General features: G+C 48.1%; 1 protein-coding gene and 1 pseudogene across 1 annotated transcript; both read left to right on the plus strand.

The window, feature by feature from the left end:
- The window catches only part of LOC132407284 (zinc finger protein 850-like), a 75,625-nt pseudogene extending 58,706 nt beyond the window's left edge, over positions 1-16,919 (plus strand).
- On the plus strand, positions 2,003-13,327 carry LOC132407283 (zinc finger protein 227-like). The gene is made up of 2 exons (XM_059993560.1): positions 2,003-2,058; positions 12,878-13,327. Exons 1-2 carry the CDS (start codon positions 2,011-2,013, stop codon positions 13,304-13,306), a joined length of 477 nt encoding a protein of 158 aa, XP_059849543.1. The 5' UTR covers positions 2,003-2,010; the 3' UTR covers positions 13,307-13,327.
- Positions 16,920-18,041: the final 1,122 nt, after the last annotated feature.

Below are 18,041 nucleotides of genomic sequence, written 5' to 3' on the forward strand. Positions count from 1 at the left end.
CATTCCTGGAATCATTCTCATGAATCTTTTCTGAACCCTCTCCAATATCAGTATATCGTGTCTAAAATAAGGATCACAAAACTGCACACAATTCTCCAAGTGTGGTCTCCCGAATGTCTTGTAGAGCCTCAACATCACATCCTTGCTCTTATATCCTGGACGTCGGGTAATGAATGCCAACATTGCATTTGCCGCCTTCACCACCGACTCAACCTGGAAATTTACTTTAAGGGTATCCTGTACAAGGACTCCCAAGTCCATTTGCCTCTCTGTATTTTGAAGGATCTCCCCATCTAACTAACTCTCTGCCCGTTTATTTCTTCCACCAGAGTGCATGACCATCCATTTTCAACTTTATATTTCAATTGCCATTTCTTTGCCCGTTCCGCTAATCTATCTGAGTCTCTCTGCAGTCTTTCTGTTTCGTCAACACTACCCGCTCCTCCACTATCTTTGTGTCATCTGCAATTTTAGCCACAAATCCATTAGTACTGTAGTCCAAATCATAGACATTCATCCCAAAAGTGACCCCTGTGGAATTCCACTGGTAACTGGCAGCCAGCCCGAATACGATACATTTATTCCGACTCTTCTGCTGACCTAGCAATGTTCAACCACGCCAGTAACTTCCATGACCTCCTATTGCTAAGCAGTCTCATGTGCGGCACCTTGTCAAAGGATTTCTGAAAATCCAAGTACACTACATCTATTTCATGTTCTTTGTCTACCTGGCTTGTAATTTCCTTGAAAAATTGCTGTAGGTTTCTCAGGCAGGGTTTTCCTTCAGTTACTTCCTTCAGAACCCGAGGGTCGATTCCATCAGGTCCAGGACTCAGACCATTATCTGCCCAAGCACCTCCTTGGTCGTAATTGTCACTGCACAGACTTCACTTCCCTGATACGCTTGAATAGACATATTCCACTGTGAAGACTGATGCAAACTACTCATTCCGTTCCACTGCCATCTCTGCATTTCTCATCACAATATCTCCAGCATCATTCTGTATCTTCCCTTGACTCTCTTTTACCTTTTATATACTTAAGGAAGCTTTTAGTATCCTCTTTGATATTAGTCGCGTGCTTCCTCGCATCATTCATCAGTTCCTTCTGAATGACCTTCCTAGATTTCTTCTGCAAGTTTTTAAAAACCTCCAATCCTCTATCTTCCCACTAGCTCTGGCTTCATGTACACTGTCTTTTGCTTTTACTTTGGCTCTGACTTCACTTGTCAGCCTTGCTCTTTTCAGTGGTTGGGTGATTTTCACTAATTTCAGAGGACTGGGCCTCAGACAGCTGGGTTGTTGCAATTCACCCCTCAAGTCTGACAGCAGAGTAAGGAGTGAATCTTCGATGGAGCAGAGTCAGAAACCAAAGAGTTGCCAGCCTGAGTCAGGGCTTTCTGGATCAAGAAAGAGATGGGGCCTGGAGTTTACAAAGAGGAGGAAGACGAGCAATCAGACGAACAGGATGTGGCTACAAATGAAAGATCATAAACATTTGGAAACTGGTTGATCGAAAGAAAAGGTGGTTTATTTCTGCAAAATACTGGTGGAATTCAACAAATCAGGAAGCAAATGTGGAGAGTCCACAATAGAATTCGTTTAGGCAGAGTCTCTTGAGCATGCCTGGACTGTGTACTCCTCTGCTTAGCTGCTGCATGAATTACATATTTCCTCCTACAATTTATGTGTAGGTGTCTACATTTCCAGCAACAGCAGAATCTTTTGTGTTTCATATCTGTATTTTTAAGAAGGTTCTACTTTGGCATTCAACACGCGGAAAGTTTGCGGATATTAATTGTATTCATTATGGGGTCTGCTTTCTGTGTTAAAAGAGCTGCTGAGTTTTCTATTCACGAAAAAAGTGATACGGACATGTAACTGGTGCCTGCAGAAACTTTTAATGGCACCGTGATTACCCAGAAAGCGCTGCGTTGAAAAATTCGGCATCTTTGACGCCTGCGCTGAAGTCCTGATTGAATGCGCAGGCGTCAGATGCCGATGGTCCCGAATGTTGCGCATGCGCAGTTCGCAAAAGGCCTCGAAAACTCGGCTGCAGGTAAGAAAGATTCTCCGGTTCAGACTTTATAAAACCGACTGAGGGTCGATTGCAGTGAGTCCAGTCTCTCTGACCCTCAATCCCGGCACAGTCCTGCTCTCGTCCCTCTTTCTCAGCCCCACGATCCGTACTCGGGGCCCCGGGGAGCTTCCGGCTGGTGAGGGAATGGGAACCGATGTGTCTCTCAGACAGAGCTGAGCTTCGGCTATCTAAATGCAAGGATTGGGAACTCAGAGATAGGACACAACAATCTTTTACATCAGCTGTTGAGAAAATCACATCCGTTTTACCTCCAATCCCAAAAAGGAGAAAATCTGCAGATGCTGGGAATCCAAGCAACACACACAAAATGCCGGAGGAACTCAGCATTAGTACTCTTTTCCATAGATACTGTCTGGTCTGCTGAGTTCCTACAGCATTTTGTGTGTGTTGCTTTGTTCCACCTCCTCCTGGTCTGAACTTTTCTACCCGTGAGAACATGTTTTGACTCCTTCTCTCTGGCAAGGTAATTATATCAAACAGCTTTTTGCCCTGGACAACAATTAGCTTTCACATCAGAAATGTGCCAGATGTCTCCAGCGAGAGAGACTACTACCCTCCCCTTCAGATTCACTTGCATTGCCATCAATGAGTTCACCTCGGGGAGGGTTCGGGAAAATATTTATGTACAATACAGAAACTGGTATTATCTGTATCTATTGCGGAGATGCAGAAATTGCTGGAGAATTTACAAGTGGGAAAAAGTGCAGTGATACTTGGAAATGTGACTTTTTGAAGTGTAATTTAGCAAGCAAACCACATATAGACAAAGTGCAAAAGCTCTGGTGAGAAAATCCTTCATTACCCGTTACAGGCCTGTTACACAGGTTGTGTGACAGTGCAGGTGAACTTGATTAGACCCAGAGGAGATCAAAGTTCTTTTCGACAGTGATTTGCTAGCTGTTAAAATGAATACCTCTCTATATAAAATTCACTCTGCACACGTTGACACTGGATTAAAAAAAATTGGACAATACAGGTTTCATGTGCACACTTGTCATTACAAATTAGAGGATACATTGGTGGGAAGGTGGGGAGACCTCCAGAGTCCCTGACCCCCTCACCTACAAGATGTGCATCCAGCTGCAGCTTGTAACCCTGCACTTAAGGAGTTGGAGCTGGAAATGGATGAATTCCAGATCATCCAGGAGTTGGAGGAGGTGACAAAATATGACATGAAGAAAGGTGTTACACCCAAGGTGCAGGACACAGGAAACTGGGTGAGAGTCAGGAAGGGGAATGAGGTTAAACAGCCCTCAAAGAGTACTCTTGTGGTCAATCCCACAACAACAGGTAGTCCACTTTAGAAACTGTTGGGGGGGTTGGTGGTGGATTACCTGCCAGAGGGAATTCAAAGGGTTGATAGAGGATTCGTTAGTTCGGGGAACAGAACAAGAAGGGGACTAATATCCTTGTGGTCAGGCTTACTACAGCTAGTGTCGGGGGGTGGGGATGATGTGGTTAAAATAAGTTGTAGGGGGAATGAGAGCCAGAATGAGAGAGCAGGTAGTGGAAAGGGTGAATTGAATTGATTGTATTACATACATCCTTCATATACATGAGGAGTAGAAATCTTTTGGTTATGTCTCCATCTAAATGTGCAATGTGTAATTTATAGGAATTCATAATAAATAGTTTGCAATTAGGACAGTCTATATAACACAGAAATCAATTAATCAGTCTGATGGCCTGGTGGAAGATGATGTCCCGGAGCCTGCTGATCCTTTTGCTGTGGGACCGTTCCCCTGATGGTTGCAGCAGGAACAGTTTGCGGTTCTGCTGAATTGGGTCCTGAATATCCTTTGGGCCCTTCTTCCTCGGTACAGCTGTTCACACTCTGAACAGCACAGGGGTTTACCCTGTCTCCATTCCTTCTGTAATCCACAACCAGCTCTTGAGTTTTTGTGACTGTTACGTATTCAGGCAACAATAAATATATGAGTTAGGCAAGGGTTTATATAACAGATAACACGTTTATTAAACACTGAAAACAAACCCCCCAAAAGTAAGCAAACACTAACGTAACCGGAAATCAGCTGCTGTGCGGCAGCTTAAACAGTTCTTAAAGCGATGCAGCTCAAACTGTTCTTCAAGCGATGTTGCAAAAACAGTTCTTTAAAGTAGTATTGCCAAAAGTTCGAAATGCTCACAATCCATTTAAGGGAGAGACTTTTTAAGACAATTTAAATTCTCCATTCCATCTGTAATCCACAACCAGCTCTTTAGTTTTTGCGACATTGAGGGAGAGTTTGTTTTCTTGACACCAGACAGATGTTGTTCAGACCTGTTAGTTTGTAAAAGCGTCCCAATATTTTTCGCTCTATTATTTACCCTCTCTTTGGCTTTTATGTTGGCGTTGGCTTCTCATTTCAACCATTGTTGTGTCCTCCTGCCATTTTAATGCTTCATTGGGATGTATCTACCATGCACCTCCCGAATTGTTCCCGGAAACTCCAGCCATTGCTGCTCCATTGTCATTCCTACCAGTTTCCACTTCCAATCAATTTTGTCCAGCTTCTCTGTCATAGAAACCTGGAGAAGTTCAGTGCAGAAACAGACCGTATGTCCCATCTAGACAATGCTGAAAACATTTAAGCTGTCTGATGCAATGACCTGCACTGGGACGATAGCCCTCCATACCCCTACCATCCAGGTGCCTATCCAAACTTCTCTTAAATGGTGAAATCGAGCTCACATGCACCACTGTGCTGGGATCTCATTCCACACTCTCACAATCGATTCAGTGAAGAGCTTTTCCACAAGTTCCCATTAAATTTTCACCTTCTTCACTTACCCATGACCTCTAGTTGTCGTCCCACGCAACCTCAATGGAAAAAACCTTCTTGCATTTACCCTATCTGTACCCTCATAATTTTGCATACTTCCAACAAATCCTCAAAACAATGTTGTAGCGGTGTGCTACACGCAGCGCTAAAATTACGACACGGAGTCGGTAACTGCAGTCGAAGGAAAAAACTTTATTCGAAAACTTCAGCCTCACTTTTAAGCCTCTGTCAACCGGCCCCCCATGGCGAAGAGGCTCCAAAGCTCTGTGCTCGCAAACCCCCGTAGGCTATCTAATTGTGAGTCGGTTCGCATACGCTAGGAAATGAGCCGCCACATAACCCCCCCCCCAGAACCGGCGATACACCCCCCAATGTCCACAGCCTGGGCCAGAACCTGCTTGGGAGGTCGGCCTCTGCGCCGAGGCGCCGGAAACTCGGCCGGTTGCGCCAGGTCTACATGGGCCGGCTTGAGGCGGTCCACCGTGAAAACCTCCTCCTTCCCCCCAACGTCCAGCACGAACGTGGACCCGTTGTTCCGGAGCACCGTAAACGGCCCCTCGTATGGCCGCTGCAGCGGTGGCCGATGCCCGCCCCTTCGTACAAACACAAACTTACAGTTCCGTAGGTCTTTGGGTACGCAGGTCGGGTGCCGCCCATGCTGTGAAGTGGGTATGGGGGCCAGGTTACCGAGCTTCTCGCGAAGTCTGCCCAGGACTGCAGCGGGTTCTTCCTCTTGCCGCCTCGGGGCTGGTAGGAACTCCCCGGGGATGGCCAGGGGCGCGCCGTATACCAACTCGGCCGACGAGGCATGCAGGTCGTCCTTGGGCGCTGTGCGGATGCCGAGAAGGACCCAGGGAAGCTCGTCCGCCCAGTTGGCTCCTCGCAGGCGGGCCATGAGGGCCGACTTCAGGTGACGGTGGAAACGCTCCACTAGCCCGTTCGACTGTGGGTGGTAGGCAGTGGTGTGGTGCAGCTGAGTCCCCAAAAGGCTGGCCATAGCTGACCACAGGCTGGAGGTGAATTGGGCGCCTCTGTCGGAGGTAATGTGGGCTGGTACACCAAAGCGGGATATCCAGGTGGCGATCAGGGCTCGGGCGCAAGATTCGGAGGTGGTGTCGGTGAGCGGGACCGCCTTTGGCCATCTTGTGAACCGGTCCACGATAGTCAGGAGGTAACGCGCTCCGCGCGACACTGGCAGGGGGCCCACGATATCCACATGAATGTGGTCGAAACGCCGGTGGGCGGGATGGAACTGCTGCGGTGGGGCTTTGGTGTGCCGCTGAACCTTGGCCGTCTGACAGTGCATGCACGTCCTGGCCCATTCACTGACCTGTTTGCGGAGTCCGTGCCAAACGAACCTGCTGGAAGCCATCCGGACAGTTGTCCGGATGGAGGGATGCGCCAAGTTATGAATGGAGTCGAAAACACGTCGCCGCCAGGCTGCGGGGACGACCGGACGGGGCTGGCTGGTGGCGACGTCACAGAGTAGGGTCCTCTCACCTGGGCCCACGGGGAGGTCCTGGAGCTGCAAACCAGAGACTGCAGTCCTGTAACTCGGAATCTCCTCATCTACCTGCTGTGCCTCTGCCAGTGCCTCAAAGTCTACCCCTTGGGAAAGGGCATGAACGGTAGGGCGAGAGAGCGCATCCGCCACGACATTGTCCTTACCCGAGACGTGCCGGACATCCGTTGTGTATTCAGAGATGTAGGACAGGTGGCGTTGCTGGCGGGATGACCAGGGGTCGGATGCTTTCGTAAACGCAAAGGTAAGCGGTTTGTGGTCCGTGAACGCGGTGAAGGGCCGACCTTCTAGGAAGTACCTGAAATGCCGGATTGCCAGGTAGAGCGCCAACAGTTCCCGGTCAAAAGCACTGTACTTGAGCTCGGGTGGCCGCAGGTGTTTGCTGAAAAACGCCAGGGGTTGCCAGCGACCTGCGATGAGCTGCTCCAGCACCCCACCGACTGCCGTGTTTGATGCGTCCACTGTGAGGGCGGTAGGGGTGTCCATTCTGGGATGTACTAGCATTGCGGCGTCAGCCAAAGCTTCCTTCGTTTGAACGAAAGCGGCGGCGGACTCCTCGTCCCAGGTAATGTCCTTGCTCGGACCCGACATCAGGGCGAACAGGGGGCGCATGATCCGGGCAGCTGAAGGGAGGAAGCGGCGGTAGAAATTGACCATACCTACGAATTCCTGAAGGCCTTTGATCGTGGTGGGTCGGGGGAAGTGGCGGACCGCATCTACCTTAGCGGGCAGAGGGGTTGCCCCGTCTTTAGTAATCCTGTGGCCCAGGAAGTCAATGGTATCAAGTCCGAACTGGCATTTGGCAGGGTTGATTGTAAGACCGTACTCACTCAGTCGGGCGCAGAGTTGACGGAGGTGGGACAGATGCTCCTGACGACTGCCGCTGGCTATGAGGATGTCATCCAAATAGATGAACGCGAAGTCCAGGTCCCGTCCCACCGCGTCCATTAACCGCTGGAACGTCTGTGCGGCATTCTTCAGGCCGAACGGCATGCGGAGGAACTCGAAGAGGCCAAACGGGGTGATGAGAGCCGTTTTGGGGACGTCGTCAGGATGCATCGGGATTTGATGGTACCCTCGGACAAGGTTGACCTTGGAGAAGATCCGGGCGCCGTGCAGGTTTGCCGCAAAGTCCTGAATGTGCGGCACAGGGTAGCGGTCCGGTGTGGTAGCCTCGTTCAGCCTGCGGTAGTCGCCGCACGGTCTCCAGCCCCCCGTCGCTTTGGGCACCATGTGCAGGGGGGAAGCCCAGGGGCTGTCGGACCGCCGGATGATCCCCAATTCCTCCATTCTCTGGAACTCCTCCTTCGCCAGTCGGAGCTTGTCCGGGGGAAGCCGCCGAGCACGGGCATGGAGGGGTGGTCCCTGTGTCGGGATGTGGTGCTGTACGCCGTGCCTGGGCATGGCTGCTGTGAACTGCGGTGCCAGAACCGATGGGAACTCCGCCAGGACCCTGGTGAAGTCGTTGTCGGACAGCGTGATGGAGCCGAGGTGAGGGGCTGGCAACTGGGCCGCGCCCAGGGAGAACGTCTGAAAGGTCTCGGCGTGTACCAGTCTCTTCCTGGGCAGGTCAACCAGCAGGCTGTGAGCTCGCAAAAAATCCGCACCCAGAAGCGGTTGGGCTACGGCGGCCAGTGTGAAGTCCCACGTGAACTGGCTGGGGCCGAACAGTAGCTGCACCTGACGGGTGCCATAGGTCCTTACAGTGCTGCCATTCACGGCCCTCAGGGGGGGACCCGGTGCCCTGCTGCGGGTGTCGTAACTCGTCGGAGGTAAAACGCTGATCTCAGCCCCAGTATCGACCAAAAACCGGCGTCCCGACCTTCTATCCCACACATACAGGAGGCTATCCCGATGGCCAGCCGCCGTAGCCATCAGCGGCGGCTGGCCCTGGCGTTTCCCGGGAACTTGCAGGGCGGGCGGCAACGGCGGGCTTCATTGGGCCGGGGGTTAGTGGGCTCTGCGGCCGGGCCTGGACTGGTTTGCTGCCGGGAGCGTGGCTGGGAGATCTGTGCGATGGACGCCCCGCTCACCTTTTTGGCGTTCCACAGCAAGTCCGCCCGGGCTGCCACCTTCCGGGGGTCACTGAAATCCGCGTCGGACAGCAGCAGGTGTATGTCCTCGGGCAGCTGCTCCAGGAATGCCTGCTCAAACATGAGGCCTGTGTGTCCCTCGGCCAGAGACAACATCTCATTCATTAAAGCCGATGGAGGTCTGTCGCCCAAGCCATCCAGGTGCAGTAAACGGGCAGCCCGCTCGCGCCGTGAGAGTCCGAAAGTCTTGAGGAGCAGGGCTTTGAATTCCGTGTACTTGCCGTCTGCCGGGGGCGACTGTACGAACTCCGCGACCTGGGCAGCTGTGTCCTGGTCGAGGGAGCCCACCACGTAGTAGTAGCGGGTGTCTTCTGAGGTGATCCGGCGAACGTGGAATTGGGCTTCGGCTTGCTGGAACCATAGGTCCGGGCGCTGTGTCCAGAAACCCGGCAGTTTCAACGAAACCGCATGAACAGAGGCGGCGTCGGTCATTTCTGGTCCAAAAATCGTTTGGACCGTCGGGGTCACCAATTGTAGCGGTGTGCTACACGCAGCGCTAAAATTACGACACGGAGTCGGTAACTGCAGTCGAAGGAAAAAACTTTATTCGAAAACTTCAGCCTCACTTTTAAGCCTCTGTCAACCGGCCCCCCATGGCGAAGAGGCTCCAAAGCTCTGTGCTCGCAAACCCCCGTAGGCTATCTAATTGTGAGTCGATTCGCATACGCTAGGAAATGAGCCGCCACAATGTATAGTTTCCTTGTTTATGCTTAGAGCCTTGTTTAGGTGGATAAGATGATGAGGGGCATTGATCGTGTGGATAGTCAGAGGCTTTTCCCAGGGCTGAAATGGCTAACAGGAGAGGGCATAGTTTTAAGGCGCTTGGAAATAGATACCGAGGGAAAGTCAGGGGTAAGTTTTTACACAGAGAGCGGTGGGTGGGTGGAATGCACTGCCAGTAGTGATGGTCGAGGCAGGTACAATAGGGTCTTTTAACAGCCTCTTAGACAGGTACATGGAGCTAAGAAAATAGAGGGCTATGCGCTAGGAAAATTCTAGGCAGTTTCTAGAGTAAGTTGCATGGTTGGCACAACATTGTGGGCTGAATGGCGTGGAATATGCTGTGGATTTCAATGTTTTAGGTTGGACAGTGAAATAACTTTGGCTATCCTACACTCCCCCAGTGCCCACTCCCCTCCTGTTCACTAAGGATGATTTGGTTATCTCTGCTAGGGGCCCGACAATTTGTGCACTTGCCTCCTGTAGGGAGCACCATGTCATGTCCTTTTCCACACTCCCATAGACCCTGTGTCCATCTCCTGAGTAAATAGAGATGAAAAATATTTAAGATCTCCCCCATCTTCTTTGGTTCCACATGTGGATTGCCATTCCGGTCTTCCAGAGGATCAACTTTGTGCCTTGCAATCTTTTTGCTCTTCATCTGTCTCAGGAATACCAGAGGATAATCCTTCATCTTTTCTGCAAAAGCAACCTCATGCCTTCTTTTAGCCATCTCGATTTATATCTTATTTGTTCTCTGGCATTTCTTATACTCCATAAGAACCTACCTGCCTATTCCTGTTATACAACTCCATTTTGTGCTTCACCAGGGTCTCAATATTTCTTGAAATCCAAGGTTCCCTTCAGTTTCTATCTGTACCTTTTATTCTGACAAGCACATACCCACTTTGTACTTTCAAAATTTCACTTTGAGGGCCTGCCATTTACCAAGCACACCTTTGCCATAAAGCAGCCTGTCCCAGTCCACAGCTGCCAGATCCCAGTGTCATAATTGCAGGTGCTGATCCATGCTCTGAACACATCCACCTTTCCTACGATGCTCCTTGTATTGAAATATACAGGGCTCAGCATATTCACTGCATCATGCTCAACGTTTTTCATTCCTGATCTTGTCTGATGTCTGAACAACACCTGCACAACCCCACCACTATTTTCTGTTACTCCCCCTGCAACTTTAGTTTACCTCCCCCCCCCCATGCCCCACCTCCCACCATGCAGCTCTATCACCCCTTTGGCATCCATCTCACTGATCAATAAAAAGGCGGTGCACACCAGGTACAGGCAGATAGGAACAAATGGGGTACTTATGAAGTACAGGAAAATCAAGTGAACACTTGTGAAAGAAGGCATGAGGTTGTCCCCGCAGACAAGGTGAAGGAGAATCCTCAGGGATTCTGCAGATACGTTAAGTGCAAAAAGATTGCAAGGAAAAGAAAATAATCCTCTGCAGGATCAGAATGGTAATCCATATGAGGAGACAAAATAGATGGGGGAGATTTTTTCTGCATTTGTATTTACTCAGGAGATGGACAGAGTCTGTTGAAGTGAGGCAAAGCAGCATCAACTTCATGGACCCTGTACAGATTACAGAGGTGGAGGTGTTTGCTCTCTTCAGGCAAATTACCATTGGTAAATCCCCAGGGTCTGACAAGTTGTTCCCCGGGAATCTGCGGAAGACAAGTGCAGAAATTGTTGGGGCCCAAGCACAGATTTTGAAATCGTCCTTAGTAACCGATGAGGCAGTGGAGGATTGGAGGACAGCCAATATTGTACCACTGTTCAAGAAAGGCTCTGAAAATAAACTAGGAAATTGTTCATTGGTGTGCTTGACATCAGTAGGGGGAAAGTTATTGGAACATATGTGCAGGAACCGGATATATAAGTATTTGGATAGATGTGGACTGATTAAGGACAGAGAGCATGTCTTTGTGCATGGTAGGTCATGTCTAACCAATAATAGAGTTTCTCGAGGAAGTTATCAGGAAAGTGGATGAAGGCAAGGCAATGGATGTTGTCTACATGGACTTTAGCAAGGCACTTGACAAAATCTCACTTTGGAGGTTGGTCAAGAAGTTTCAGACATACAGCATTCAAGATGTGATAGTAAAATGGATGAGACACTGTCGTTGGGAGAAGCCAGAGTGTGGTAGCAGATGGTTGCCTCTCTGACCGGAGGCCTGTGACGAGTGATGTGCCACAGGGATCAATGATGGATCTGTTGTTGTTTGTCATCTGTATCAGTAATCTGGATGATAGTGTGGTTAACTGGATCAGTAAATTTGTGGTTGAAACCAAGACTGGGGATTCAGCGGACTGCGAGGAAGACTATCGTGGCTTGCAGTGCAAACTGGACCAGGTGGAAAGATGGTTTGAGAAATGAAAAATGGAATTTAATGCAGACAAGTGTGAGGTGTTGCACTTTGGTATGACCTACCAGGGTGGGTCTTACACAGTAACTGGTCGGGCACGGAGGAGTGTTGTAGAGGAACGGGAGCTGGGAACACAGGACTATATCTCACTGAAAGTGGTGTCACAGTTCGATAGGGACGGAATGAAAGATTTCGTCACATTGGCCTTCATAAACCAAAGTACTGAGTACAGCAGATGGATGTCATGTTGACTTTGTACAAGAAATTGGTGAGGCCTAATTTGGAGTATTGTGTGCAGTTTTGTTCACCTACCTACAGGAAAGTTGTAAAAGAGGTTGAAAGAGTTCAGAGAAAATTCACAAGGATGTTGCCAGGTCTGGAGGACTTGAGTTGTAACGAGAGATTGAACAGGTCAGTACTTTATTCCTTGGAATGTAGAAGATTAAGGGGAGATTTGATGGAGGTATACCACAATTATGAGGGTTAAAGACAGGGTAAATTCAAGCTGGCTTTTTCCACTGAGATAGGGTGGGACTAAAACCAGAGGCCATGGGTTAAGGGTGAAAGGTGAAACATTAATGGGGACATGAGGAGAAACTTCTTCATGCAGACTGTCATCCAGGTAAGGAATGAACAGACAGCCCAACAGGTGCATGCGAACTCATTTTCAACATCTAAGAGGTTTGTGTAGGTACCTGGATGGTAGGTGTACAGGAGTAAAGTTTAAATAGTTCAACACAAACTAGATGGGCCAAAGGGCCTGTTTCGGTGTTGTACTTTGACATAAATAATAATAATATTCACTCGGATTCCTTTTAACAGCTGTGCAGACCAACCATACATCTGAGAAGGAGATATTTACATGGTGTTAAAACTGTGGCACTTTAAGTTAACAGTACATAAAAGACAATCCCAGCTGTACGTTAACAAAGGCTATTTGCGTGAGAGTATTTCAGTTACTGTGGGGCCAGGTACCCATACAGCTCAGTGGGAACAGGGAATAATAATAATAATAATACCAGTGGAGAGAGTCAACAGAGCCAGATCACAGATTGGAGATGGCAGAAATGCCCCATTCTTAGAGACAGGAAGAGCATCAGGGAATTTGATGGTGATTCCAGATACCAGCACCGTGTCCAGTCAGAAGATGATTTCTCTCTCCAACTTGGGTTGCACCTCACTGTAACAGATCACATATGAGCTACTGAAGTGATCTCAATAGTAATATTGTCTTTCATCCATTGATGGTTTTTGTAAATCTTTTTACAGGTTAGAAATTTGAAGGAATTTGTCTACGGGAATCTTAAACACAACACGCCAGTTTTGCTGTCTCTGTCCAGATATTTAAGAAGTGGAGCAAGGGATTCACTTGAACATCCTTCCCGCTCAGACAGTAGGGAGGGATTCACTCAATTATCTGACCAACAGGCACGTCCTTGCTGCTCAGACTGTGGGCAGGGATTCACTCTGTCATCTGACCGACTGGCATGCATGCCATTTTACACAGGGGAGAGGCCGTTCTCCTGCTCAGACAGTAGGAAGGGATTCACTCGGTCATCTCAACTGAAGGTACATCAGCAAGTTCACACTGGGGCAAGGCCATTCACCTGTTCTGTGGGTGAGAAGGGATTCAGTTGGTCTTCCCACCTGTGGACACACCAGTCAGTTCACACTGGGCACAGGCTGGTCATCTGCTGAATTTGTAGGGAAGGATCATCTGACCTAATGGCTCACCAGCGAGTTCACACCGGGGAGTGGCCATTCACCTGCTCAGACTGTGGGAAGGGATTCACTTTCTCATCTAAACTGAAGATACATCAGCGAGTTCACACTGGGGAGAGGCCGTTCACCTGCTCAGACTGTGGGAAGGGATTCACTCAGTCATCTAGACTAGTGGTACACCTGCGAGTTCACACTGGGGAGAGACCGTTCACCTGCTCCGACTGTGGGAAGAGATTTACTCGGTCATTTGATCTGCAGGTACACCAGCGAGTTCACACGGGGGAGAAACCGTTCACCTGTTCTGACTGTGGGAAGGGATTCCATGGATCATCCGACCTTCATAGACACCAGCGATTTCACACTGGGGAGAAGCCAATCACTTGCCAAGTCTGTGGGAAAGGTTTCACTTTATTATCTGGCCTACGGAGACACCAATCAGTTCACACTGGGGAGAGGCCATTCACCTGCTCAGTCTGTGGGAAGTCATTCAGTCAGTCATCCGACTTACAAAGTCACAAACGAGTTCACACTGGGGAGAAGCCATTCACCTGCTCAGACTGTGGGAAGACATTCACTCAGTCATCCCACCTACAGAGACACCAACGAGTTCACACTGGAGAGAAGCCGTTCACCTGCTCAGACTGTGGGAAGGGATTCACTCAATCATCCCACCTACAGAGTCACCAGAGAGTTCACACTGGGGAGAGGCCATTCACCTGTAGTAAATGTGGGAAGGGATTCACTCAGTTATCTAACCTTGTGACACACTACCGGGTTCACACCAGGAGAAACTTTCAATAAGCTGCATGCTGGATATTTGTCCATCACCGTTTGCTGAATGCAATTTCGAGAGTGTCTGTCGGTGCTGAACTCTGCAATTATTGCTGCTGCTCACCACACCCAGTTCTGCACCCTGGTCACTGGGCATGGGAGGAGTTTCTTCTGCTGCACATTCACCTTTAATGGGATTGCAGTTTAATATTCTGGATCGGAGACATATAAATCAGTTCTATTTTGAACTTTGTCATCGGTACTTAGTGAATTTATAACACACCGAGTGTACAGTACAGAGTTAACTCAGGCCAGCTGATCCTGCCAATGATTCAGTTGCATGATGGTCCTTGTAAATCCTCCCCTGTTGTTCCCCTCTCGATTTCTCTGTGGTGATGCGTTCCAAACAGTCACTGCTCTGTGGGTGAAGAGGTTTCCCTTGAATTTCCTGCAGACTGAAGGAAGTCGAGCTAATCGCAGTTCTGTCTGAGATGATCTTCACCCCTCAAATCTCTGGGCTGATGGAGAATGACATCGGTAGTTAATCTCCTTATTCATGGCTCATTTCCACATAATGGATCAATTTCCCTGCTTCTAAAGGGTTGCTAGAAAACACACTGTCCTCTAAAGGCCAAAAACTGAATGGGAAACCATTTGCTGGATGTGCAGCATAGCAGAGTTAGAAACCAGAGGCAGGTCTGCACAGGGCAGAGTTTGGGGCTCTGGACAATGGTCGGGGTAAGAACATATGATGAGGAGAAAAGAATCAGCAGTGGGACGTGGCTGCAACAGAGTGGAAACATTTGGAAGCTGATTGACAGAGAAAATCTTTTGTTTGTCTGACTGATGACACAAGCAATACCTGTGGTGAGGTGCTCCATTGGTTCAGGAACTTGAATGTTGGGAATGGTTTTATCAATTGAAGGAGCTGTTCCTGCTTGTTTTTACCTGTAATATTTTATCCAGCTGGTTATTATGGATTGTCCTATCTGAAATAATGTTTTGATTATCGTATAATTTGTAAAATTTTGACTCTAAAACTGGATCAGGCTTGAATTTATGATGTCTTTATGAAGTGATGGAGACTCTTAAAGCAAGATTTTGTTGAATGTTATTTGCCAAGATTGAGTTAAACTGCTACAGGATGCTGGAATGTCTTGGATTGTGTCTGGATTCTCTTGACATTTTCTGCACTTACTACCTTGTTTGTGTTTTATGTATTGTTGATTTTTTTTAATGTCAACCAGCTTTTCCTGTAATTCCTTCGGATTCTGGGTAGTGGTCTGTAACTCTGAGTTGGGCACTCGATGTTTCTTTGTCAACACCTTGTCTGCTCGGATCACTGGGATGGCTTCCATGAGGGACATACTGATCACACTGGTTAACGTTTTTCCCCAGAGTGATAATTCATTTTTCTGAGATGGCCTCTCATTTAAGTTTGCTGCTCTGTACTTCATATCATAATTACGTATAATACCATAATGACCAAAAGAATAATGCAGAATTGGGTCCTCTGTCCGATTGAGTCTGCTCGGCCATTCAATTATGGCTGATCATTTTTTGTCTTCTCCTCAACCCCAGTTCCCAGCCATCTCCCAGTAATCTTTGATGCCATGTCAAGAATCTAACAATCTGCCTTAAATATATCCAATGACGTGGCCTCTGCAGCTGCATGAGGCAACACATTCCACCAATTTACCACACTCTGGCTAAAGAAATTTCTCTGCATCACTGTTTTGAATGGACTCCCCTCTATCCTGATGCTGTGCCCTCTTCCTAACTGGAAGACCATAATTTGTGTGGATTGGTGAGAATATCTCCTCGCTGGCGATCAACACTGGCACTCCTCAGGGGTGTGCGTTTAGCTCACTGCACTATTCTCTGTATGCACATGACTGTGTGGCTAGGCATAGCTCAAACAACATCTACAAATATTCTGACAATATAACCATTGTTGGTAGAATCTCAGGTGGTGATGCGAGGGCGTACAGGAGTGAGATATGCCAACTAGTGGAGTGGTCTCACAGTCAAAACCTAGCACTCAACATCAATAAGACACAAGAGCAGATTGTGAACTTGAGGAAGGGTAAGATGAAGAAACACATACCAATCCTTGCAGAGAGATCAGAAGTGGAGAGAGTTAGCAATTAATTTTTCCCTCGAATGATAACCTCTACATGTGAAACTCATGCTGATTTGCTCATCATTCACTGTTATTGTTGCAAAATATTTCCCCACACTCCAGCTGGACAATTGGCTGAAATTTCTAATTGTGGAAAACACTCCCTCGTATTCCAGGTATCACTCTAGAAATGATTTGCTTTCTAAATGGGCCATCCGCATTGAGTGCAACGGTACCCTCAACAGTGGCGGGATGAGAACCATCCACCATGTGGGAATCTGATCCAAGTTCTCAGCAGCACGGGAATGAATGAGAAAGATTCAAATGTGTTGGCAATTCAACATAACACATTTTTGTTTCCGGTTCGGTGAGGTTTTATTACTGTCCTGGTCAAAGCCCGAGTAAAATGTTTTATAATCACAGCCATTTTATTGGCACAGGTGCTGTAGGCCTTTGATCTTGTCTTCATCTGTTTGCATTTGGATCTGATGCTCCTGCTCTTTGAAACAGTGATTATAACTTTCTATACATTTACTGATATTTTATTAACATTCTGGAAGCTGAAATGGTCTGAATTGGTAAAGTATGACAGCTTCTGCATTATTTTGAAGTGCACCACCGTTGTGAAGTGATGTGTTATTACAGTGTGTTTCTCGTTCGTATAAAATCCACCCCTATTAGGAGCAGAAAATCAGACGTGATACTTGTTTGTGTTTATTTTGGGGTGAATTAGAATTTCTGATTAGAGTTGATTTGCTTCCTTTCACATTTTCTCCGACAATGGAATCTCTGAAAACACGAACGGTGTGAATTATGTCTGAATGATTCATCCGTCCGTGCATCTCCATCCATTTCAAATTTTCAAATATATATTTTAAACATAACTAATTCAGCAGATGCTGGAAACCAAACGCAACAGAGAGAGAGAGACACACACACACAACACTGGAGGAAGTCAGCAGGGCGGGCAGCATTTATGGAAATGGATAAACGGTTGACGTATTGGGCTGAGACCTTTTTCAGGTCTGGAGAGTAATGGGGGAGATGCCAGAATAAATTGGCGTGAGGAGGGGAAAGGTGATAGAGGAAACCAGGTGAAAGGTGAAGGGCTGGAGCAGAAGGAATTTGTTAAGAGAGGACAGTGGAGTACAGGAAAAACAGAAGCAGTTAGGAAGTGATAGGTGAAAATAGGCATGAACCCAAAGAGGTGAACAGAAGATTGGAGAGGGAGGGGTAATTTTTGATTGTCATTCATAACACCAGGTTGGAGACTACCTTGATGGAAATTATGTTGTCGCTCCCCCGTCTTGAGGCAAGCCTCACCACGGCACGAGAGGAACCAATAAACTAAAAATGTCGGATCGGAAATGGGAATCAGAATTAAAATGTTGGGACGCTGGGAAGCGCCGCTTTTCACGCTGCAGCGTTGGTGCTCGACGAAATGAGGTCCAGTTTATCACTGGTCTCACCGATGTAGAGAAGGCCGCACCAAGGGCACCAGACACAACAGACGACCACAGCAGATTCACAGGTGAAATGTTGCTTACCTGGAGGGAACGCGTTTGGGCCTGGACTAATGGTGAGAGAGGAGATGAATGAGTGGTTGTAGCACTTTGGGGGCTTGCAGGGATAAGCGCCGTGAGGGTGTTAGGGGTGGCGGGCTGAATGAAACGAGATTATGGAGGCAGTGACCCCTGCGGAAAGTGGAGAGATGGGTTGGGAGTTAGTGATATCGTTGTTGGTAGCATCGCTTTAAAAGTGGGATCAGCCTGTCTGCGCTCACCAGGTCTTCCACCACCTTAACAGTGATGGAGTTGC

This window comes from Hypanus sabinus, chromosome 18, assembly GCF_030144855.1.
Source record: "Hypanus sabinus isolate sHypSab1 chromosome 18, sHypSab1.hap1, whole genome shotgun sequence".
Taxonomy (NCBI): Eukaryota; Metazoa; Chordata; class Chondrichthyes; order Myliobatiformes; family Dasyatidae; genus Hypanus; species Hypanus sabinus.